Genomic DNA, 25,791 nt, shown 5'->3' on the forward strand with positions numbered 1-25,791 from the left:
GTCAATTAAAAATTTTAAATACTCAGATGTCTCACCAAGACTCACATAGCAAAACTAAATCTTTACATAAATATCTATGCATTTTATCTTTACAGAAATTTCTTGGGCTATCCCAGTTCATAAGATTGAATTTTGATGTAAAATACTTCATTGGAGACCATAAAATTCATCCCTTGAGAGAGCTCTGTTCATTACTTGGGATAAGAAAACTCAAGTTTATTACTCACATTTTATTACTATTTTGAGCACCCAACTGTTATTAATAATACTTACAAACCAAGCAATAACCTAAAATGCAACTAATCTGCATTTTTCTGTTGCATATCCTTTCTTCCCAGTCCCTATCCCTGTACAGTTCCTCTTCCTCTCCTCAAGCACCAATTTTACTTTCTATGAATAAAGAATAAGTTTCAGTTGCTTACAACTGTTAACAACATGTTTTTCCATTCCTAACCTTTTAAACTGAAGAGCTGCTACAGGTATTATTGGTCCAGTAACTGATTTCCATAACAAAGGCCTGAAGGGAAACTATAAACTTCCCCCTGAATCAAAGATTTATTTTTTGTAGTTTTTAGGCTAGATGTACTTCATATAATACTGTTTAAACGTTTAACACATATCTAATAAAAATAACTTGCAGTTATCACCAAAATATACATCTGAATTAAGTGGCCAATTGGCTCAGTTGTGTGTGCCACACAACTAGATACAAAGGGATGGAGCTGTTCAACAAGCCATGAGATGCAGAAGACAAATGAAAACTTGCACATTCTGTGAAGGTTTTTTTTTTTTTTTTTTTTGAGACGGAGTTTCACTCTTGTTACCCAGGCTGGAGTGCAATGGCGCAATCTCGGCTCACCGCAACCTCCGCCTCCTGGGTTCAGGCAATTCTCCTGCCTCAGCCTCCTGAGTAGCTGGGATTACAGGCATGCGCCACCATGCCCAGCTAATTTTTTGTATTTTTAGTAGAGACAGGGGTTTCACCATGTTGACCAGGATGGTCTCGATCTCTTGACCTCATGATTCACCTGCCTCAGCCTCCCAAAGTGCTAGGATTACAGGCATGAGCCACCGCACCCAGCTGAAGGTTTTAATCACATATAGCACATGCTATCTCAATAAGCTCAATGACAATGTTCTCCAGAGTGGCTTAATTAAGCACAGCCGCTAAGCTTTGGTTTGGGCACCACCTAATGGCAGAAAATGTTTTTGTAAAATTCTACCTTGCTTCCTGTGACTTGCTTTTATATTTTAGTTTATGCTGATTGAGAAAATGTCTGCTCTTTCTTGACCTATGTTAATAGTTTAAGTGTTCTGTTTTATTGAGAAAATTAGGCCCTTTCCATGCCTACTTTGGAATAATAAGTTGTCTTTTACAGTGGGAAAACGTACCAATAAAATGAATATTCTAAAATTTCTTTTCTATCCATATTTAAAATTTCATAATTAATACATTTTAATTCAATCACTTTACTTACAGTCCTCAAACTCTTCTGCACTGTATATCCTTATAATAACCTGTCACAAATAGTATATATTTCTGGAAAAAAAAAATGGTACTTATTAGGATTAAGTAATTTAACGTATCTAATTAGCTGCTACTACTCCTGAATGTACAAATAGTGATATACACACCTTTAACATCACCATACACATTTAAGTTTTTGCAAGAGGTCCTTGCCTGAACACAATGTTCATTCGTCTTTTCAACAAAGAGTAATATCTGCAGTAATATAGAACAGATAACCAATGTTTTAAGAAAAGATATTTATTATTTACACCACTGAAATTAGTCCTGTAAGAACAATACACACCATGTTTCTTTAAAAGGATCAATTCCTTTCAAATACAAGAACTGTATAAAGCAATATTGTCAACACAAAACAGTGGTCACATTACGTTATCTGCAGGCTTAAGCATTGCAAATAATATATTTTTTTAATCTTATGGCTAGGTATTTTTACTGAAACAGTGTTAGCACTTAGACAAGATATAGCTGGAACAGAACAAAAACTTTTTGTTCATGCTTTTTAGGGATCAATCAGTGATATGTCCCTTTTAAAAATTTATTGCCTTTAACTGCTTTTACGACAATGGTTTTAGGCAGATTCTACTTAGCCACTGAAAAGAGATTCATTCTTGTTCCTTAGTTTTTATTCTTCAGTCTTCAGTTTCTCATACTAGGACACAGCAGTATCAAAGATTGATACTTTCCAGCTTTACTTGAACATGTATACACATACAGGCCTAACTGAGACCATTTAGAATTTAGAAATTTAACTAGTGGCATACAGAAGAGCAATTGTGTCTATGATAAAGGAATAAAAAATTCTTGGTAATTTTAAGCATAACAAACTAGGTTCTTTATTTAAAAACTTTTTTTTTCTTTTTGGTTTTAAAGGGAAAAGCACTAGTTTCAACATGGGTTTGGTCTTTGATTTTAGTCAGACAGTAACATAATGAGACAAAAATACAAAACATAACTTGTTTCCAAAGTCACAAAATGACATTGTTGAGTATACATTTTCTCCACTTTGTGTGTGTGTTGAGGGGACAAGGAAGGAATCAGTAACCAACCCTGGAGAAAATATTTTTCAAGAGTAACAGAATATTCATATAGGGAACAAAAGCATTTTTTTTTAGCATATTGCTATAATCTCAAAAAAATATAAAATTAAATTTACAAAAAACTGGAAGACCAAGTATATGCAATACGGTATTTGCTTCAGTGTCCAGCACTTTCATAATGATTTCTAGCATAAAAGCAAGAAGTTCCTGGATCTTAAGTATCTTCAATAATTGCCAGTATAACTTAAAACTACTGTCCTTGCTTCTTTGAGAGATATCTGCAAGAAATAAAATAAAGATGTCAAAGCTGTATCATGATAAATTCATGAAGTTAACCTAACTTCCCTCCCAAAGAAGATTATTCTAATGACAAAACATTTCAAGATAAGTACTGTTAATAATCACTTACATCTACTGATTATGTGCATACACAGTTCTAAGTACATGTATTAATTCATTTAGTCCTCACAAGAGCTCTGAGGAGTTTCCATTAGTATTATTCCTATTTTACAGGCACAAAGAGGTTAAGCAATTTGCCCAAATTCACACAGCTAGAAAATGGAAGAGCCTAGATTCAAAATGAAGCTCCAGAGGTTGTACTCATTAGCTACCATTCCATACTGCCTTACTTCCAATGTGAAAGTAACTGTATTAACTAGTATCCTAGCTTCCAAATATAGCTGAAACTCCATAAAGATCTTCTTTTTCTTACATCAAGATAGCGGGCAAAAGATGCTAAAGGTCTTTGATCAAGAGTGTAAAGGATATAAGACATTAATTTACTAAGCAAACAAATATTTTTCATATTAGTAGACATCTACCACTAAATTAAAAACAATCTCAATTTCTCACATTTACAAAGTACTAAAATTGGTGGTGTGGGGTTGGGGAAAGAGTTCTTAAAACTGGCAAACGTGGACACGTTTTGATGGTACAATTTGCTTACTTCATGACACTGCACTAAGCATTTGCTATCTCCGTGACTCAGTTACATCATCTGCAATTTAAAGATGGGGATAAAAATGTCTGCTTTATCTTCCTATTAGGATTATAGACTCTTAGAAGACTTGTGTCAAAGTGGTCTGAAAAGTCAAAAGTGGAATCTGAAAAGCCAAAGTGTTATTATTACACTGTTTCTTTTATATATATATATATATATACATATATATATATACACACATACACATACACACACACACACATATAAAATATACTTTGTTTTTTTATTTATTTTTTATTTTTTTATTGCATTTTAGGTTTGGGGGTACATGTGAAGAACATGTAAGATTGTTGCATAGGTACACACATGGTAGTGTGGTTTGCTGCCTTCCTCCCCATCACCTATATGTGGCCTTTCTCCCCATGTTATCCCTCCCCAACTACACAGTCTCTTTTGATGATGTATTACTGGAACCAGGTCCTTAAAGACCTAATTCCGCCCAAAATGCTTGTAATACATAGTAATACCTTCCACTTCTCCAGGGGCTTTTCCCTGTCTCAAAACCTTGATGTTTATATGCAATGTCTATATAGATTTGTGGATATGTTTGAGCTTAGAAAAAAGACTGAAAGATGGCCGGGAGCGGTGGCTCAAGCCTGTAATCCCTGCACTTTGGGAGGCCGAGGCCGGTGGATCACGAGGTCAAGAGATCAAGACCATCCTGGTCAACATGGTGAAACCCCGTCTATACTAAAAATACAAAAAATTAGCTGGGCATGGTGGCGCGTGCCTGTAATCCCAGCTACTCAGGAGGCTGGGGCAGGAGAATTGCCTGAACCCAGGAGGCGGAGGTTACGGTGAGCCGAGATCGCGCCATTGCACTCCAGCCTGGGTAACCAGAGCGAAACTCCGTCTCAAAAAAAAAAAAAAAAAAAAAAAAGACTGAAAGACTAATATACCAAGATGGTAATAGTGGTTGTCTTTAAAAAGGAAAATTATGAGTAATTGTTTTTTTCAGTGGGATAAGGTTTTCTAATTTTTTTGCTACACACAAGTTACTTGTAATTTTTAACACTATTTATAAATTTTTACATGTGTTTTATTTTATTCTGAAATTATGTTAAGTATGAGAGGAAGGATTACATTCCCATGTGGTTCATAAAGGAGTAGCCTACCTAACATCACAAAATAATTTACAGGCAGCATCCCAAACATATGCTAGTCTCTCAAGTTCTCTCTTCTACAAGTATTAAAGAGCTTACAAGAGATGTGTTTATGAACAAGTTAGAGGTTAAGATGAAAGGGGAAAATACTTTCAAGGGGTAGATCACTGAATGAGAAAATGTTTTTAGAAGTCATCTATTTTAAATAAAAATTAAAAAAATATATATGTATATATATATACTGGGTTCACTGATGAAAAATGATAATTTTTTCATCATTGATGTAAAGAGAAAATAAATAAGCAATTAACACTTACCTTTCCCAATATTTGTGATTTAGATCCAAAAAGTCATCTAATTTTGCTATCTCCTTGAGGTACTGAGTTAATTTTAAAAGTTCTTTGTCTTTATCTCGATTTAGGTGAGCTTTCATGAAAGGCCTTATCTATTAGGAAACAAACATTACTCAACACATCACAATTACGGTAAGGAAAACTAACAAAGCTGCACTATCATTTCAATTAGAGTTAATGAGACTAAAATATCACCAAGAACATAATACTAAAAATGATTTTATATTAGCCTAAGTAGAAAGTCATGTATAATATTTATTATGCAAATTACAAGCTTTCCCACCTATTTTACCTAACTTTATCTTTTCAGTCTGAACCTAAGAACATCAGCTTTCTTACAGCACTTTAATCCCTACATATAGCTACTCTATTTTGCAAAACTAATTAGCCTTTCCCAACTCCTATCATTCTAGTTGTTTCTTACTAATAAATTTCATTCATGTTATTTTATTAATATTTAACCAAATTCCAGCTTGATCTAACAGGAGAGTGAGATAAATTTTCACAATGATGATTTTTATTTTATTATTGTTATATTAAATTTTTATATAGCTGAGATATCGTTATACATTTATATAACCTGTTTCCTTCTACATTTTATCATAAGCATTTTTCTTTATTGTTAAATTCTCCATTAAAATCATGTTTAATTATGCAAGAGTTTTCCATAAAAAGAACTGTCATATTTTCCAAAGGTTTAAGGCTGACCTATGTTACTATGAAAAACAGTTTAAAAAGGATTACTTCATACCATACAAGTCAGAATAACAGACCGAGCTGGGGGGCTGAAATTAGTAAGGAAAGTCATATCTTGACTTGAGTGGCGGTGCTATGCATGCACATGTTTATATGCAGTCTTTAGATCTGTGCATACATCTGTGCTTAGAAAAGTCTAGAGGACTATAAATCAAGATGGTAATAGTGTTTATCTTTGGAGAGGAAAATCATGAGTAATTTTTTTTTAGTGGAATAAAATGTTTTACAATAATTATCTCTACAATTTATTAAACTATAAATTTATGCACTTTTCCTTATTTTATAGCTTCAATAAAGAATTTTGCTTTTTTGTAGCAGTCATCTGCTCAATATCTTTATACAACTCAAAAGTCTTTCAATAATTTTAAATTAATTTTAGATAATAAGATATGGCTAAGATTTACTTCAAAATATTAAGGAGACAAAAGTAGGGTATAGAGCAAACATGAATTAATAAGCTAACTTAAAACTGAATGATACACCACTTGGGGGTTTGTTAAGCAATTCTATATAGTACTTTTTATATCTGAATTTTTCTGTTATCTTTTTTTTAAAAAACCATACATATTCCTAAAGCACACATGTAAGGACTGATTTCATCATACTTAGCAAAGTATTAATATATCCTTTTGATTTGGAGAAAATTCAAATTGGTCATTAATTTTATACAGTAACACTGAAAAACGAATATTTAATCATTGTCACTTACTGAGAAGCAAGAAGGAGTGAGCCCAAAGGAGTCTAGTATCATATCTACTAAGTGTAGGGAAGGTTTTAAGTATTTTCTACATATTTTTCTTCTGTCAATGGAAAAACACCACCAGTCTGAAATGGACAGAAGAAAATTTTCCCACCTGTTCCACTCTCATCAGAACAGCTTGGTGCCAGTGACCTCCACACTGTTAGCTGCTTCCCACACTGCTTGAAGGGCACCAGTCAGAGCTGTCAAAGGGAGTCTGCTCAGAAATCAGCATTTGTGGGAGATCCCACTTCTCTGCTGTAGTGCAGCAATGCTGTTTCACAGCAGCAGTGAATGAAGGGGATGAAGACAACACCATACAGGGCCTTGCTTAGGCCCTAAGGATGGGAGTAAACAGAGGCACGATAAGAAGATGTAGTGAAATGAGCTTCTGCGCAATCCTGGGTAATAAGGTAATGTTTTAAAGTATTCCTTCATTCACTTCCTAAAGACTAAACGGCAACAAATTAACTTTTAAACAATTAATATATAATGTACCATAGTGTCCAAATTTGAACAGTAGGAAATTACAGGGTTGGTGGCTAGTAAGATTTTCAACCCAAGGCTCGGCTAAGTTATTTTTACTTTCCAAACATTTGCTCTTAAGCACTATTAAACAACAACACTAAAATATTCCAATGACTCTGGTTCTAAAATTTAAAATAAACAAATTAAGGGTGAAAATCTATTCACCTAATTGACTTCACTTGCTCCATTATAGCCATTGTTTACTGCACATTTTTCAAAATTGATCTAAGTGATCACTAGAAGGACATGCAACCATCCTTTTTTCTCAGGTCAAGGAAGCATTTTTAGAAATTGAAAATTGCCTAGATTGGCTGAATTCTCCTGTATCATAATTTCCTTGAATGGATAACAAGAAGTGGAGTTTTCAGCCCATAAGCTGCTTTATCCATGACCAATATTCACATTGTTTTAGTATAATACTAAATTCATATTCACAGTACCTTTCATATATTTCAGACCTTATGACTGACAAGCTTGTGTTTAAATAGAAGTTAACTATTTAAGAAATAAGCAGTCTTATTTTTAAGATCTACATGAAATCTTTGAGATTTCTACCAAGCGCATTATGAAAGCATGGTAACAAAACACAGTATTTAAGAATATTTCTCCATTGTAGAACTGTTTCTGGGCTGGCACAGTGGCTCACGCCTGTAATCTCAGCTCTCTGGAAGGCTGAGACAGGCGTATCACTTGAGCTCAAGAGTTCGAGACCAACCTAGGCAATGTAACAAAACCTTGTCTCTACCAAAAATACAAAAACTAGCCAGGTGTGGTGGCGTGCACCTGTAGTCCCAGTACTTGGGAGGCTAATACGTGAGGATCACTGGAGCAACAGAAGTCAAGGGTGCAATGAGCCGTGATCATGCCACTGCACTGCAGCCTGGGTGACAGAGCAAGACCCTGTTTCAAGAAACAAACAACAAAAAACCCCACATGTTTCTATGCCAATGTGGGCAGATCCTTAATCTTAACCTTTAATCTTAATCTCAACCTTTAATCTTTAACCTTTAAAGAGGTTTTCACGAAGTGCTATCTTGGATAGATTAATTTCATTAAAAAGAGGTTTTCAATAAAAGACACACAAGGACCACCTGTGGAGTGTCTAAATATACCTCTGGAATTAGAATTTGGGGGATAGGAACATATATATTTTTAGGAATTCTTTCTGTGGGTCTACTGAGTAGAGTCTTTTAAAAATCCTACTATAAAGTAACATGAAGAACTAGACATTTACAATAACATCTCTCTCTGCATCAAGAGATGAATAGAGCTCAAATCTTGGTTAGGAAAACAAAGTTTCTTTTAAACAAAGATGAAACTAATGATTGTATTTTTTTTTTAAAAGCTAAAGGTCTCCTCAAAAATTATTCCTTGACCATCATGAGGGCTCACCCCCTTGGAAGAACAGGTAATAACTATTAGTTTTACAGACAATTAGGTTTACACCAATCACATTTCTTCTCAAGACTCAAGAATACATTTTTGTACCTTACACCTGGTGAAGTATATGTAAGAAAAGAACTTCTCCCCAAGCCTTAAACAGAAACCATTAAGGACAACCTAACCACTTTTCTTTCAAGTCAACACTTTTTATACTTGTGGCAATTCACTATCTAGATTAGCATTCTGCCCCTAAAATATCCTCATTGTACACACACAAAAAATCAACAATCTGTAAGAAAGGTTTAAAAAATGTACTTGAGGTTTTTCTGTCTTGTCTTTAAAACCACTAAGAATCCAGCTAATAGAAAACTTCAGGACTGATAGCAAAAATATCTCAGTGTCAGGGCTGCCACTTCAGATGGAGACTCCATATGCAATAGTACCATAGTATACAGCTATCTTTTCCATTTTCATATTGTACCAACATGCAACCAACTACGGGTACCAGAAACTTTTAAGTTTCAAATTTTACTCTTACCAATTTTACACTCTTAGCAGGATGAAATGTCACATAAGATTGCATGCAATTGCATGCTACGATTGTCACTGACCTTGGAATAAAGTCACTAGAATCTAACCCAAATTCTGTCATTAGCCAGTTACATACACAATCTTGGGCAAGACAGGAACTTCCTCAACTTCAGACTGCTTCTGAAGTTAAGAAGGTAGGCAAGATGACTGTGGTTCCTTCTGGCTCTGGCATTTTCAAACTCTAAGATCTATACTTGCCCTCTAGGAATTTTCAACAACCTCTTTAGTTTCAGTTTAAAAAGAAAAAACAAAGTACCCTTACTAGCATTTCTCAAGCTAGCCAGAATGTTTAAAATGCCAAGATTTATATACCTGAAAAAACGACTAACGATTTGACTTTCGATGCTTAAAAGTGGGAAGCCCATGTTGCTCTCTGTTGGGAAGCCCATGTTGCTCCCACAGAGCTAATTAAAGATAAAACATTTGGATGAACTGGATAACTACAGAGACATCAATGCAAAAAAGATAAAGTTCAGTTTTTATATAAATTGTTCTTAAACTTTTCTTGCCTGTGAAAAAAGAATACAGTACTTCCTAAAATGTATGAAATTCAACAGTGCTTACTACAAAAGTTCTACCACTCAGTCCAGATTACGTGAGCACATGACAAGTAAAAGTATGTCTTACCTTTAGTCCATTCTGTGGGTTCATTAGAAAATTTCTCCCTATGTCATCAAACATAATGGTGTTTTTCTTGCTGTAAAACTCCGAAAACTTTCCCCATATAACACCAAGAGGCTTTACCTTAGAATAAAAGTTTAGATTTAACTCAAATTTTATCAATATTTCATCCTGTCTTAAAAGCAGAGATACTGCACACTGCCCTGCAGAACAATGCCAAAGCGTTCCTTTCCTCCTGTAAGACAGGTGTGAAGTAATCATTAAATGCAACCCACTTTAGAGCACAATGCATTTTGCAGTGTTCAAACTTCTGAAAGGTTTGTTCATGTCCAACCAAACTAAATCCATTAAATACATTATAAAACTTTCCATAATTTTAACATAAAGATTTTGGGTAAAAGTAAATAATTATTTAATTGTTATTGATTTTTTTTTTATATTTATTTTTTTTAATTTTTTTTTTTTTTTTGAGACGGAGTTTCACTCTTGTTACCCAGGCTGGAGTGCAATGGCGCAATCTCGGCTCACCGCAACCTCCGCCCCCTGGGTTCAGGCAATTCTCCTGCCTCAACCTCCTCAGTAGCTGGGATTACAGGCACGCGCCACCATGCCCAGCTAATGTTTTTTTTGTATTTTTAGTAGAGACGGGGTTTCACCATGTTGACCAGGATGGTCTCGATCTCCTGACCTCGTGATCCACCCGCCTCGGCCTCCCAAAGTGCTGGGATTACAGGCTTGAGCCACCGCGCCCGGCCATTTATTTAATTTTTAAAAGTCCAAAGTAATTGTTTAGATGTCTGCTATACAGTCACATGACTTCCTTGGTTCACATATCCCTCTCAAAACTTGGGAGTCACATGGAGTCTGCTTTCAAAACTAGAACATCCTAGTGAAAGAAAATGTATTTGGCTTTTTCAATTGTTAATTTAAATATTTTATAGAGGAGGAATTCATTTTGTCTTTAACTCAGTGGCACAGGTGCATAATTTCTAGGGAATTTGCTTGCTTAACTTTGGAAGTACCGTATTTTACAAATTCTTACTCTTATTTCTGAATTCTTAAACTGAAGCTTCAAAGAGACAATTTTTTATGTAGTCGTATCTGTTCGTATTTGTGTAAAGTCTCTGTAAGACCACACAGGAAATAACACTGATTGCCTACAGGGAGAATAAGTGGCTAGGCACCAGGTGAAAGATGACTTTTCATTATGTACTTTACTTTTTAAGTCATATGAATGTATTACACATTCAGAAAATGTTTTAGAAAATTACTTTTGCTGAACAGAAACTTTATGATATGCGAATAGAATGTAATAATAAATATATTCGATTAAGTGGTAATTAATAAATAGTGATAAAGGCTGTCACTTAAAAGTTTTTTTCCTCTTATAATTTAATTTGGAGAAAGCTTTTTCCTTCCTATTGTCCTGCCTATTACCAAAAATGTTAATGAAATATTTTAATTTACTAAAATTTTGCTTTCTTGATTTTTTTTTGCTGCTGATCTTGTTTAATATTAAAATAGACCACCCCACACACACACACAAAATGAAGACAAATATATAGGAACTAATACAATAAGCCATATTTTGGGGACTTTTAGCTAACAAAAGCCTCAAGAAATATGACAACAGAGGTTAACTTTTTATGACATCCGGAATAAAAATCCTACATCCTCTTAAAAAAAGTGCTGTCATTTGGTAATTAGGTCAAGCACCATATGTTCCCCAAAACACGGTCTACTTTGTTATGATTTAGAAAAGTAATATTGCTAACTACAGAAAAACTTGAAAATACATAAAAGCACAAAGAAACATTTTAAATCATCAATAATCCAGTCAGTACCAAGGATAACAACTCAATATTCTGCTATATTGCCTCTAGGCATTTTTATAAACAAGAGCAGCCTCAAAGAGAGTTGACAGGTTTTTTTGTTAACCTAAGGGGAATCCTGAACCAAACAAAGGTTAAAAACTATTTTGTAATGGCATACAACACTGTTCTCTAAAATACTTTCACTTAAACATGTTATGAAAATTTCTAAATCATTACATATCGTACTACATCAAATGACAAGCCGCACTCCCTTATATACATAACAATAATGTATATATCCAATTCCCTATTGCTGGATATTGAGGATTATTTTTATTCCTTTAATTTTTCACTGTTAAAAACATGATGTTTAACATTTCCCTATTTTTTTTTTGAGACAGTCTCAGTATTATTTTACATCAGTATATAATAAATTATCTTTTTCCCCCGACACATGCAGTATTTTCTTTACAGAACCAGTTCCCATGCCCGTAAATCATCCTATTTATGGTTTTGATGGTCTTACTACTGTCTACTCTTAAGGTTTCCTAACAACCTAAGTTCTCCTCAATTCCTATTAGCGTGGGTGCTTTTATTTTATTTTTACTTTATTATTATTATATTTTTTTAAGATGGAGTCTCGCTGTTGCCCAGGCTGGAGTGAAGTAGCACAATCTTGGCTCACTGCAACCTCCACCCCCTGGGTTCGAGCAATTCTCCTGCTTCAGCCTCCCTAGGAGCTGGGATTACAGTCGTGCACTATCCAGCTGGGCTAGTAGTTTGGGTGCTTTCAAATAGTATGGACTGTATCTCTCTCATCTCTTTATTCCCAAAAGTGCCTATCTCAGGGCCTTCCAGACAGTAGGTACTTAATAATATGAGTAGTTACTTGACAACTAAAATAACTTGTTAGCTCAATCCTTTTCTGAGTGTTGTTCCTATTTTCTAGCATCACCCCAAAGTACATGCATTGTGATGCATCTGCTTTTATTACCAGTTTCATACAGGGCAGGGTGAGTGTTTTCATTTGTTTCTAGCCTCTTCCTTGATAATATTCAGTATTTTTCTCACTTACTCTGCCTAGCAACATTGTGCTGTCATCAACACAGGTCAATTACCCACAATCACAAGTTCCTTTCTTGACAGTCCTGCTTCAAGATCCTTAATTTTATCATTAAAATTAACATATCTTAACTTTAAATACATTTTCCCATGTCAAAACTCAACCACTTTGTTATTCACTCAGATTAACCTCTACACTCTTTCTTTAATTTACTCCATCAGCATAAACATAAAAAGTATCCTGGAAAATAATCATGTCATTAAATAAAAGTAAAATGACTTCTTACATCTATTAATCCTCTCCTTGGAGTATGCACTGTTATCATAGCAGCACTATCCAACATGAAGGTAATCTTATAATTTGCATTTGTGCTTACTCCCAGCTCCTATAAACACAAATATTCATGATGTTAAAACACAATAATGCGGAAAATTTTAGATTTTCTGAATATTCTAGCTGCCATTTCTCGTAATGCCAACTTTCTACACCACTGGCCACTACATCTTGCTAACCAACTAGCAACTATTTTAGTTTCACTTAGCTAAGTCAATAAATTTTCCAAGGAAAATAAACTAGAAACAGATTGCTTCCTAAATTACCATTTTAGGAGAACACTGCCTCTTTTAAGTATTATACACATCAGAGCAAAAGAAGGAAAATAAAGTATTACTGTAAAATGAGGAAGAATGTGAGGGAGGGAACAAGCTTAGTTATACTTTTTCTTAAAAAAGACTTAGGGATTCAGTACAATCCACTTATTAAACACACTTTAAACACACCTCTACTCCCAGTAATGGCATTTATCTGTCTACTAAATGCCCTTCAATAAGAATAAAATTATTTCAGTTCTAGAACTTTTAACAAGACAAATGCAGTTTCAAAATATTTTTAAATGGATTGCTTTCTAACACTTACTTTCATTTTAGCTTCAATCCACTTCATATTTGTTGCAGCTAAAACACGAGGAATGATAATACAATAAATATGAAAAGCTTGAATTTCTTTTAAAAAATTCTGTATAAATAAGTTTTCTGAGCAAAACTAAAAGTTTAAATGCATCACAATTAACAGTCCCTAGCATATTTACGATAATTTTCTTTTAATTATTGATAGAAGTTAACTTATTTCAGTGTGTCTTCAAGACAAAATAAATTTTAAACAACTCTTATCTATGAGATACAGGTAACCCATGTTCAAAACAACTCTGAACCTAGGAAATTTATAAATCAAGACCTAATCTCCCTTTTTAAACCAGCCCTGACATTCTATCAATTCCAAACTTAAACTTGGGTGCCTGGATCACTTTTTTCCATGTTCCTACTTCCAGGCTATGTGCAGGTATACAAAGTGTCAATATAAGCATATTCTTAAAAGTTTATGTTGAAAACCGGCTACTTAGGTTCAATAAAAATCTGCATTTTGTCAGTCTCAGTAAATTGAAGCTCACTGAATCTAGTAGTTTGTAACAAGAAATCTGAGACAAATTCATAAAGTATATTAGCATCATGTAGCTGCTGAGACATTAACCAGCTTCATGATTATTAATACTAAAATCCTCATCTTTATGTGCTCTTCTGGTTTACTGCACTAAATTATACAGGTATAACCAAGTAAAATGTTTAAAAGGAGGAAAAGCAATTTAGTTATTTGAAGTGTCTGTGTGTATAATTTTCAAAAGCAAAAGAGGAACGTGAATTCTCACAATAAAAAATCTTTAGTATGCACATATACAAAAAACAGAAAAATCACCTTACATACAAAACTGGTCAGTTGAGCTAAAATTTTAAATACTGTTGTATCTCTGATGAAAACAATCATAAGACAGAAAAAAATTTAATTCAGTGCTTGTTTTGTATCTGTAATTATCAGATTAAAAACAAAGACTCACAAAACAGCTAATAAGTTTCTAATTACTAAGTAACTATATGTCAGACATGTTACTAGTTGCTATATTGATACTTCTATTCCTAAAACCTGTAATATGTATTGTTATCTTAATTTCTCAGATAAGAAAACTAAGGCTTCGAGACATTAAGTGACCTACCCAGTGTCACACCAGAGCCAGAATTAAAATCCTAGTCTATCTAGTTCCAAAGCAAAGTATGCTTTTTAATGAACTACCACAAAATATCATAGTTGGTAAAAATAACTTAAATAGATGATTGTAAAAGTTCTCTAATTTTCTAAGTCTAGTTTAATAACATTTAGAGGATAAACTTTTTTCTCAAATATCTTAGATGTCAAAGTTGCTAAATAAAAATTTTTTACCAGCAAGCTTTCTTCACCTTATCTTACTAAACCAGAAAATTGTATCATATTTTGACTATAATTTTAATCCTAATAGCTATGAACTCACATGGAACTCACATATCACAAACAATGGAAGTACTCTGACTACAAGGAAAAATATAAAATGAATTTACAGACTATAACTACATAGTTTCTCTCAAAGACCTAGTACAATTAAATGTAGCACCTTTACTTGATGGGACTTTATTTAATTCAGTCAGGATAACTCTTCTCTGCTTATGACATTGCCAAACGGCAACTTTAAATATTTCTGGGGACGAGGGATGTAAATCAATGCACTGCTTCATTTTTCAAGAAAATCTTGCTACCAAAAAATGTTAATTGAACTGAATAATGTGCTTAGTATTACAGTAGATTTAATTCTTGAAGCAAACTCGGTAACTTAACACAGACCTGTACATTCCTGAAATGGTCCATAGACTACAATTTGAATGTCATTGCTTTACTCCATATATTATTATTTCCTTAAGTAATTCAAGTTGCCTTCATTTCTAGAGAACTATTTCACTGTGATTTATTTTTAAACACCTTTCTCCAAGTATTTTAAAACTGGAGTCAGGAAAAAAGGAGAAAACAAAAATATTCCAAAGCATCAAGAATTCCACAGCAAACATCAGAAGGAAAGCCGGGGCACGTTGGCTCATGCCTGTAATGCCAGCACTCTGGGAAGCCAAGGCAGGAGGATCACTTGAGCCCAGGGGTTCGAGACCAGCCTGAGTAACACAGCAAGACCCTAAAGTTATGTTCCTAGTTTAAAAAAAAAAAGAATCAGAAGGAAAAACTTCTAATCAAGGTGAGGTCATTGGGAAAATGAGCCATTTTTATTCTTATACTATAATGTACTCATGTCCTATACTTAAATTAACTATCTCACTGGTATTTGGCAAATATATGTTTAAGTTTATATTGTGATACATGCTTCATTTTAGAAATCTCCTAAAAAATGAAAACTATTTCATATTTAAACACAACTCATTTTAAGTCACATTTTATACAGCACAATAATATAAGGAACAACCTTATTTCCACAGAAATCTAAACAAAAAAAATACAGCTTACACCAAATAACAATGTCATAATCTTCATATGCAGATGTTAGAAATTCATGAAGATATGGCCGCATTAATTCTACCCCAGTCTCTGCACAAGACCTGTGGTCTAAAAGAAAATTGATCATAAATAATTATTAGTTTACTATAATGAACAAGTATCTGATACCAATTATTATAAAATGTAATATATTATGAAATGCAATATAAACATTCCATTGCAAACTGCTTTAGAATGAATTATACTGGCTGACAAAAAGATGTCTTTCAAAATATATAATTTAAAATCCTTAAGATCCAATTTTAGTTGATCAATTTTGTTCAATTTGCAAAAAGCAATACTGAAAATTCAGGCTTAAGTAGTAAACTGTAAATTTTTTTCTCACGTAGTCTCTGAAGTTTAGATGTTATTTTATAATAATGAAAAACAAACTATGTCCACTTATACTCACCTTTAGTCATCTACCTTGCAGATATAATCACATTTCTTCAAAATGATAGGGCCAATTAATTAAATGTTTTAAAACTGTACATTAACTTATATTTTAGGTTTAGGATTAGAAATAAATTCCAATATCAGAAGTTAACTATTTCTTGCCAACATCAGACATAAAAGGAACATCTTTCTTTTTCAATGAAAATAAAACATTTTTTTTTCCTTGAGACAAGGTCTCCCTCTGTCACCCAGGCTGGAGTGCAGTGGCATGATCATAGCCTTAATCTATGCTCAAGTGATCCTCCCACCTCAGCCTCCTAAAGTAGCTGAGACTAGGTGCATACCACCACATCTGGCTAATACTTTAGTTTTTAGTAGAGGTGAGGTCCTGCTATGTTGCCCAGATTGATTTCCAGCTCCTGAGTTCAAGTGATCTTCCTACCTCAGCCTTCCAAAGTGCTGGGATACAGATGTGAGCCACCACACCTGGCCTACATAAGAAATTTTAAATTAAAGAATCTGCTTGAATATAATTAAACAAGAAACCAAGGATAAAATGTCAAAAATGATTTTAATATTCCTCATAAAAAATCATAAAAAATTAATTATAATCAACAGGGAATAACACGGTTAAATGATGATGTATCCATAAACTAGAATATTGTCTGGCCTTATATATATATATATATATATATATAATTCATGAAATAAATAATATTTCACTGAGAAGATGTTCAATCTGTTATTAAATAAAAGAATAAGAGGAGATACAACCAATCTAGAAGATATATATCGAATTATTAAGAGTGGTCATCTTTGGGTATTAGGATTAGAGATGACTTTTTTTTGCTTATTGGAATTTTCTACTATGAGTGATTTACTTTTGTAATAAAAGTTTTCAAGTATTTAAGGAGAACCACGAGTTGCTAAGGAAAAAAAAGTTGTGGGTAACAGAAGATGAAAAGCATTATTAACTGACTTACCAAATAGTGTATAATCAACATCTAATACCAAAAGCTTTTTCCCTTCCCTGGGAGGATTCAAAATTTCCACTTTGTACTCTTTGACTCTGCGAGAAATTTTCAGTAGGTTTTCTTCTCTAAAGGAAAAAATACACTTAGATGAAATATTCACTTTTTCTCACATGACAATCAATTACTTCTAAAGCGAAAAGCACTTACCTGTTTTCTACTTCAACTACTTCATCTTCAATATCAAAGTCATTAACAACATCATCATTGTCAGGGGGTGGGCCTAAGACGTCTTCCTATTAAGATGGAAAAAGTTTTGTTTTACCACATTATCCTTAACAACAAATACATGCATAGCACAAAAATCAAATGAGAGATACAATTTGAGTTCCAGAGTCTTTTAAGCCCATACTGGAAAATTTCCACAATTAATAATTTGTTATGTCTCCCGGGCAGATTCACCATGTTAAATTTGACTATTTGCGCTACTACTATACTTACACAGTTAATTCCACATTCACAATGCACGTTTTATTTATTTTTTATTGATTGCCAAACTGACAATTTTACCACAATTAAAACTATGATACTGGCCGGGCACGGTGGCTCAAGCCTGTAATCCCAGCACTTTGGGAGGCCGAGGCAGGTGGATCACGAGGTCAAGAGATCGAGACCACCCTGTGGTTACACCACCCACGGTGAAACCCCGTCTCTACTAAAACTACAAAAAATTAGCTGGGCATGGTGGCACGTGCCTGTAATCCCAGCTACTCAGGAGGCTGAGGCAGGGGAATTGCCTGAACCCAGGAGGCGGAGTTTGCGGTGAGCCGAGATCGCGCCATTGCACTCCAGCCTGGGTATCAAGAGCGAAAACTCCGTCTCAAAAAAACAAAACAAAACAAAACAAAACAAAACAAAACAAAACAAAACAAAACTATGATACAACAGTGTAGTATAAATCATAGTATCTTCAAACGGACAAATGGTAACAAAAAGTAAACATTTACCAAGCTCTCCTCACGAGTTCCCATCATCATGATTTTAGTATTTGGTTTCAGTTTGAGAGCTCCAAGCTTAACATCATTTTCTGCAGGTTTGCCTACAATACAAGCAAATGACTGTTTTCTCAGTAAAGTTCGGGTGCTGATTTCACTATTCCATTATACAAAACCCTAACATTAAAAGGTTTGGTACAGATGTCACAGCAATTTTTGTCATTTCTGTTTTTCCTACATTAACAAATTGTTTCTACTAAATTAGTCGTATGTAAGACACTGAGAAGTCAAAATTAATACAAGGGTTATTTTCTTCCGAATTCTATCTTAGATGAACACCTCTGTTCAACTACCTAAACAAAATTAATTCATGTTTTATTCTGTTGTTCAAGATGAATATTACTGTTTTCCAGGAAGAGTGCCTAAGAAAATCGTAGATCTACTAGTATTGAAAACTCACTCTTCAATGATACGATAATACAAAAACACCATAAGAAAATCCCTTTTAAACTGGATATGAAAGCTGCCTATAATTTTTAAATGTCATCTTTACTTTAGAAACAGAAAAGATAATCTGGGAAGAGTACAAGGCCCACGGTACAATGAAAACACCATTCTAAAAGGTAGATGTCAGAAAATAAATGAGTTTCATCTGGGACTTCTGTGCCAAAGGTTTAACAAGCAAATACCAACTGTCTAAAACATCAAAAGTAATCTTAATAATCATGGTATTTTTGAGTACACTTTAATATTTTTACTTTTACCACTAAAACAATTTTAAGAATAGTTCTGCTAAAGAAATCTCCAAAGAGAAGGACGTATTAAACAACAAATAGCAAGTATAAATTATTAAATAATTATATTTAAAATGACTATTAAAATTCATAATACTAAAAATTCAATGCAAAAAATCTGAAGTGGGGAGAGAATTACCTTTAACTTTGAGTCCAAGTAACTTTTGGCGTTCTGGAAGCACTCCTGTAAGGGTCTTGAGAAACTGTTTGAGATCGAGCACAGTATCATCTTCTGAAAGTGTGGTCACTGAATACTCCTGTCCACCCCATTTTACAATGATAGGGAGAGCCATTCTTGAAACATATGAGGAAGCAGCTGTCCTTCAGAAAAAAAAATACCTGGAAAGGAAGACAAAAAGTGAGTAAGTTAAAATAGATACTGTACATTGAAGACAAACTTTTAAATTTGAGCCCACTTTAGACAGAACTTTTGTCCGTACAGGAGTGCTACCAGAACACCAAAAGATACTAGGACTCAAAGTTAAATTCCCCCACACTCCTAATTTTTTGCTTAGAGTTACTACTTTCTAATACTCTCTCACTGTTCAACTGGAAATGTGCAATTATGAGCTATCTATTCCTCCTGCTGTATTTGGTCAAGTTTATGCTACAGGCAAGTTCTTCCATGACAGACTATCCACATTCATTTAACATTTGAAAGGTAGTGTGGTGTAGTTAAGAACATAGACTCTAGAGCCAGATGACCTGGATTCAGATCCCAGCTCTCTTCCACTTAGTAATCTGACTTTGAGAAGGTACTTGACTCTCAGTGCCTAGGTTTCCTCATCTGTAAAACAGGGATGATGATACTACCTACTTCTTAGGGCTCTTATGAGGATTAAATTAGTTAACATTTGGGTGACACCTAGTAAACACTACATAAATTAAGTGTTGGTTACACAAAAATCTTTTTAAACTGGAAACTTACTATGTTTCAGGCACTGTGCCAAATAAATAGTAAATAGCCACTGTTTCATATTTTATGAATGAAATTAAACAATCTTATTAGAGAAAGTAATTTGATAAGTTTCCCCCCTTTTACAATTAAGGAAAACAGGAGTTTTGAGAGGGCATATAATCTTCACATAGACACATAGCTAGTTAGAAAACAGGTCTTCCTACTAAATCTTGTGTTTCTTGCCCTACACAACTGCCTCTCTTCAGCTGAACATATAAGAGTTAAGGTATCAAAGATCAGTGTATTAGTTTGTTTTCACACTGCTGATAAAGACATACCCGAGACTGGGAAGAAAAAGAGGTTTAATTGGACATTACAGTTCCGTTAACGAATGGAGAAGCCTCAGAATCGTGGCAGAAGGTGAAAGGCACTTCTTACATATAGCAGTGGTAAGAGAGAATGAGGAAGAAGCAAAAGCAGAAACCCCTGATAAACCCATCAGATCTCATGAGAGTTACTATCACAAGAATAGCATGGGAAAGACTGGCCCCCATGATTCAATTACCTCCCCCTGGGTCCCTCTCACAACATGTGGGAATTATGGGAGTTATAATTCAAGTTGAGATTTTGGTGGGCACACAGCCAAACCATATCATTCCACCCCTGGCCCCTCCAAATCTCATGTCCTCAAATTTCAAAACTAATCGTGCCTTCCCAACAGTCCCCCAAAATCTTAACTCATTTCAGCATTAATCCAAAAGTCCACAGTCCAAAGTCTTATCTGAGACAAGGCAAGTCCCTTCCACCTATGGGCCTGTGAAATCAAAAGCAAGCTAGTTACTTCCTAGACACAATGTGGGTACAGGTATTGGGTAAATACAGCTGTTCCAAATGAGAGAAATTGGCCAAAACAAAGGAGTTACGGGGCCCGTGCAAGTCCGAAATCCAGAGGGACAGTCAAATTTTAAAGCTCAAAAATGATCTCCTTTGACTCCAAGTCTCATATACAGGTCACACTGATGCAAGAGGTGGGTTCTTACGGCCTTAGGCAGCTCCACCCCTGTGGTTTTGCAAGATATAGCCTCCCTCCCAGCTGCTTTCACGGGCTGGCATTGACTGTCTGCAGTTTTTCCAGGCGCACGGCACAAGGTGCCAGTGGATCTGCCATTCTGGGGTCTGGAGGATGGTGGCCCTCTTCTCACAGCTCCACTAGGCAGTGCCCCAGTAGGGACTCTGTGTAGGGGCTCTGACCCCACATTTCCCTTCCACACTGCCCTAGCAGAGGTTATCCATGAGGGCCCTGCCCCTGCAGCAAACTTTTGCCAAGGCGTCCAGGTGATTCCATACATCTTCTGAAATCTAGGCCCAGGTTCCCAAACCTCAATTCTTGACTTCTATGTACCCGTGGCTCGATATCAAGGCTATGTACCCAAGGAAGCTACCAAGGCTTGAGGCTTCCACCCTCTGAAGCCACAGCCCAAGCTATGAGATGTTGGCCCCTTACAGCCATGGCTGGAGCTGCTGGGACACAGAGCACCAAGTCCCTGTGCTGCACACAGCATGGGGACCCTGGACCCAGCCCACGAAACCACTGTTTCCTTCTGGGCCTCGGGGCCTATGATGGGAGGGGCTGCCATCAAGGTGTCTGACATGGCCTGAAGACATTTTCCCAATGGTCTTGGGGATTAACATTAGGCTCATTGCTACTTACGCATATTTCTGCAGCCAGCTTGAGTTTCTCCCCAGAAAATGTTTTTTTTTTCCTATCGCATAGTCAGGCAGCAAATTCTCCAAACTTCTATGCTCTGCTTCCCTTATAAAACTGAATGCATTTAACAGTGCTCAAATCACCTCTTGAATGCCTTGCTGCTTAGAAATTTCTTCCACCAGATACCCTAAATCACCTTTCTCAAGTTCAAAGTTCCACAAATCTCTAGGACAGGGGCAAAATGTCACCAGTACCTTTGCTAAAACATAACAAGAGTCACTTTTACTCCAGTTGTCAAAAAGTTCCTCATCTCCATCTGAGAACAGCTCAGCCTGGACCTTATTGTCCATATCACTATCAGAATTTTGGGCAAAACCATTCAACAAGCCTCTAGGAAGTTCCAAACTTTCCCACACTTTCCTGTCCTCTTCTGAGGCCTCCAAACTGTTCCAACCTCTGCCTGTTGCCCAGTTCCAAAGTTGCTTCCACATTTTCGGGTATCTTTTCAGCAATGCCCCACTCTACTGGTACCAATTTACTGTATTAATCTGTTTTCATGCTGCTGATAAAGACATACCTGAGACTGGGAAGAAAAAGAGGTTTAATTGGACTTACAGTTTCACAATGGCTAGGGAGGCCTCAGAATCATGGTGGAAGGTGAAAGGCACTTCTTACATGACAGTGGCAAGACAGAATGAGGAAGAAGCAAAAGCAGAAACCCCTGATAAACCCACCAGATATCGTGAGAGTTATTCACTATTACAAGAACAGCTCTAGGAAGACTAGACTTCATGATTCACTTACCTCCCCCTGGGTCCTGCCCACAAGTGGGAATTCTGGGAGATATAATTCAAGTTAAGATTTTGGTGGAGAAACAGCCAAACCATATCAATCAGTACATACAAAACCCACAGGTACAGATCTAAGCACACAAGATTATACAGTGGCTGCCACTCACATAAATAACCAAACATATGTCTCTTCCTGCATAAAGTTTCCAACTTTTCATAAACTCATTTTACTCCCACAGGTGAAAGAACTCAATTTTCTAATCTCAAAGTATTGGTATTTCCAATGCTTTCACTTATTTGATGAAACATCTGATTGCACTCTTCATGCAACTATTAGGACCAACTGCAAGAAAGAAGGCAAATTTTTAATCTTAACATCCAAAAATGATTTGGAAACAGTGTCTCATACTAACAGGCCAATTAGAAGACAGTACCATAAATTAATATTTATATTTACTCATATGAATACAAATATGCAATATAAACGTATATTTAATGTTTACAACCTGTTATACTGAAAATGTATAGCAAGTGTGTGAATTTAGGGTAATGTATTCCATTTTAGACAGAACTATAACAAATGTTATAATCCTCAATAAAAAGACAAGTGGACCTTTTTAGTTAAACTGAAATACAGTTTAAATATTTTCTGTAAGATATAAGAATAAAAATGATTTCTAAAAGAGCTAGAAAGGCAACCAGAACTAATATCCCATATATTGTGATAAGTAGCAGTGCAGTTTGGAGTGAGATCATCTGAGTTCCAGGTGACCCTGAACAAGTCATTGCTCTTCTAGACCAGTGGTTTTCAAAGTGTGACCAATCAACAGCATTTACCTCACTTGGTAATTTGGTAGAAATGTAATCAGGAGTGGCGAGAAGGGACCTAGGAATCTGTGTTTTAACAAGGTCCATCCTCCTCACCTCTGATGCATGCTCAAATTTGAAAGCCAGTGCTCCAGGCTCTTCAATATTTTCATCCTTAAAAAAAAAAAAAGTGCCAGATGGCTCTATATGCTTAATAAAACAGCATTTTAAAAGTTATGAAGCACCTGGCCGGGCGCGGTGGCTCAAGCCTGTAATCCCAGCACTTTGGGAGGCCGAGGCGGGTGGATCACGAGGTCAAGAGATCGAGACCATCCTGGTCAACATGGTGAAACCCTGTCTCTACTAAAAATACAAAAAATTAGCTGGACATGGTGGCGTGTGCCTGTAATCCCAGCTACTCAGGAGGCTGAGGCAGGAGAATTGCCTGAACCCAGGAGGCGGAGGTTGCGGTGAGCCGAGATCGCGCCATTGCACTCCAGCCTGGGTAACAAGAGCGAAACTCCGTCTCAAAAAAAAAAAAAAAAAAAAAAAAAAACTTATGAAGCACCTATCCCTCAAGTGGAAATTCCAAGTTGGCAAATGCCTTCAGAGCCAAGCAAAACAAAACAAACACCATAAAAAATGTAAATGTATAAGTCTTAAGATTTGTTTAAAAGTTACTGAATCTTATTTCATCATCATTAAGACATTCACATCAATGAAGCGGTGTGATATAAATGCATGAGCTATTCTGCTTTCACATTTAACCTCTTTTCTCACACAATTCTAGTATTTTGAATCATTTCAGATCCCATCAGATTTATAAACTGAAAAATGATTTGTGGTGTTGGGAGGAGAGAAGTTGGCAATCAAACCCAAACAAGCAAGCAAAGAACACATATATGGTCAACCTAGAGTCAAGAATAGCTGTTTAGGTTGGAGTTCTGTCTAACATACTGTCTTGACTTTGCCTAGTCAATCTACCTCTCGCTCAGTCTTCTCAACCACAAGATGAAGCTATTAATATTCACCGGACAGTAGTGTTAAGACATGAAGTTAACACCTGTGACAGCACTTGGTAAACTATAAAGCGAAACATGGTGTTCATGATGGAATAACATGCCGAACAATTTCATTATCCTATTGAATCTTCACAATCCTGAACCAACAGCTGCTGTCCTCATTATACAAATGAGAAACCTGAAAAGAAATTAAACTTGTCCCGGACCACACACCTAAAAATTGGCAAATAAGGAACTTTGAAGTACAGCAGTAAAAAGTACACCACTTTGGGAAGTGATGGGAGGTTAACTTTCAACAATCCCAGCAAAAGGGAACCGTGCAGCACTAAGAACTCTCGGCGAGAACCGCACGCCGGCAACAACTGCGAGGTGGTGCAGTGTCGGGGGCTGCGCTGACTGACTGACTCAGGGCAGCATCAGGAGGCAGGTGGAGACTCCAGAACCAAGAGGGCCGGGATGTCTTCAACAAGGCGGGTGAGGGGAAAGATGGACAAGCCCCAGAAGACGGAGTAATGAAGTGTGGGGACGCAAAACCCACGGGGACACCAAAAACCCTCGAAATAGGCAAGAAGGCCGGATGGAAGGACAGCGGCCCGCTTAGTCGCGGGGGCCGAGGCCAGGGGCCTGGGCGTTGGACTAGGACAGACACTATCCCCAGCCCGTCGCAGTGCAAGCCACGCCGCGCAGACGGCAAAGTCACTGTCCCCGAGCCCCAACGGCGTCTCCACGGGCAGCGCGCCAAGGTGCCCCGCAACCCCTCACCTAGAGCGCAGCAGAACCAGCGGCAGCGGACGCAGGAACCGGCCGCCGTGAGACCGAGAGCGAGCGGAAGTGAAGGGCGGGACCGGAACCGGCTGACAAACCGGAAGTGGGTGGTCTGAAACGGAAGTATGTTGTGGACCGCACTGCTGCTTCCTTTGAAACTCTTCTGGTGCCAGTCCTTAATGGCTGCTGTAAGGGATCTCCACAAAGCCACGAAGAAGCCAGGCCTTTCCGAGACTGTAACCGCTGTGCAGATGGCCCCGATCCCTGGGTGGCCGCTCGCTTGTTCTGCGCGTGTGCTTGCTGTGGGCCCGGAGCGGATGGGTGCTGCGGCTTGTGACATCTCTAGCAGCATCGGAATTCGGTGTGCTGGCTTCCCCAGGTGTATTGAGGTCTTCGTGAGATTCAGGGCTAGGACTCGTGTGACTGTATCGTGTTCCCAATGGAGCTTAAAAGGTGATCTTTGAGAACTTAAGATTGAGACCACTCCATGGCCCCAGTGGCTACCAACACTAATAATTTCAGAGACATAGAATCTGAGGAGAATCTCCAATCTAAGGGGAAACGGAAAAGGGTCAGGAAAGGGAAGGGGCAACCTTAAGTGACTCAGAATCCAGGAAGAGAATCTCATAGGAGAGCTGCGGTCGAGGTTACCATACTGTATCGAATCGTCTCAATCCTCGCATCAGCACCTTTCCTCTGAATGCAAGGAAAGCCGGTTACACAAAG

At 36.4% G+C, this 25,791-nt stretch overlaps 1 protein-coding gene across 1 annotated transcript; it reads right to left on the reverse strand.

Moving 5' to 3' along the window:
- Positions 1-1,750: 1,750 nt before the first annotated feature.
- Positions 1,751-25,698, reverse strand: UBLCP1 (ubiquitin like domain containing CTD phosphatase 1). Its single transcript, XM_032259540.1, has 11 exons — positions 25,063-25,698; positions 19,214-19,413; positions 18,293-18,384; positions 17,496-17,581; positions 17,298-17,413; positions 15,889-15,987; positions 13,435-13,472; positions 12,806-12,904; positions 9,649-9,765; positions 4,989-5,116; positions 1,751-2,846 (listed from the first exon to the last, which is right to left on the reverse strand). Exons 2-11 carry the CDS (start codon positions 19,365-19,367, stop codon positions 2,819-2,821), a joined length of 957 nt encoding a protein of 318 aa, XP_032115431.1. The 5' UTR covers positions 19,368-19,413; positions 25,063-25,698; the 3' UTR covers positions 1,751-2,818.
- Between the last annotated feature and the right edge of the window lie 93 nt (positions 25,699-25,791).

This window comes from Sapajus apella, unplaced genomic scaffold (genome assembly GCF_009761245.1).
Source record: "Sapajus apella isolate SASKATOON/1434 unplaced genomic scaffold, GSC_monkey_1.0 scaffold110, whole genome shotgun sequence".
Taxonomy (NCBI): Eukaryota; Metazoa; Chordata; class Mammalia; order Primates; family Cebidae; genus Sapajus; species Sapajus apella.

What these genes read in the sequence shown, in the direction of transcription:
- UBLCP1 (XM_032259540.1), bottom strand. Translation starts at nt 19,367, where the DNA reads ATGGCTCTCCCTATCATTGTAAAATGGGGTGGACAGGAGTATTCAGTG. An exon ending in GAACTCGTGAGGAGAGCTTG is followed by an intron (nt 17,582 to 18,292) that starts GTAAATGTTTAC and finishes CCATCTTAATAG; the next exon opens with GAAGACGTCTTAGGCCCACC. An exon ending in CAAGGAGAGGATTAATAGAT is followed by an intron (nt 9,766 to 12,805) that starts GTAAGAAGTCAT and finishes TTTTATTCTAAG; the next exon opens with GTAAAGCCTCTTGGTGTTAT.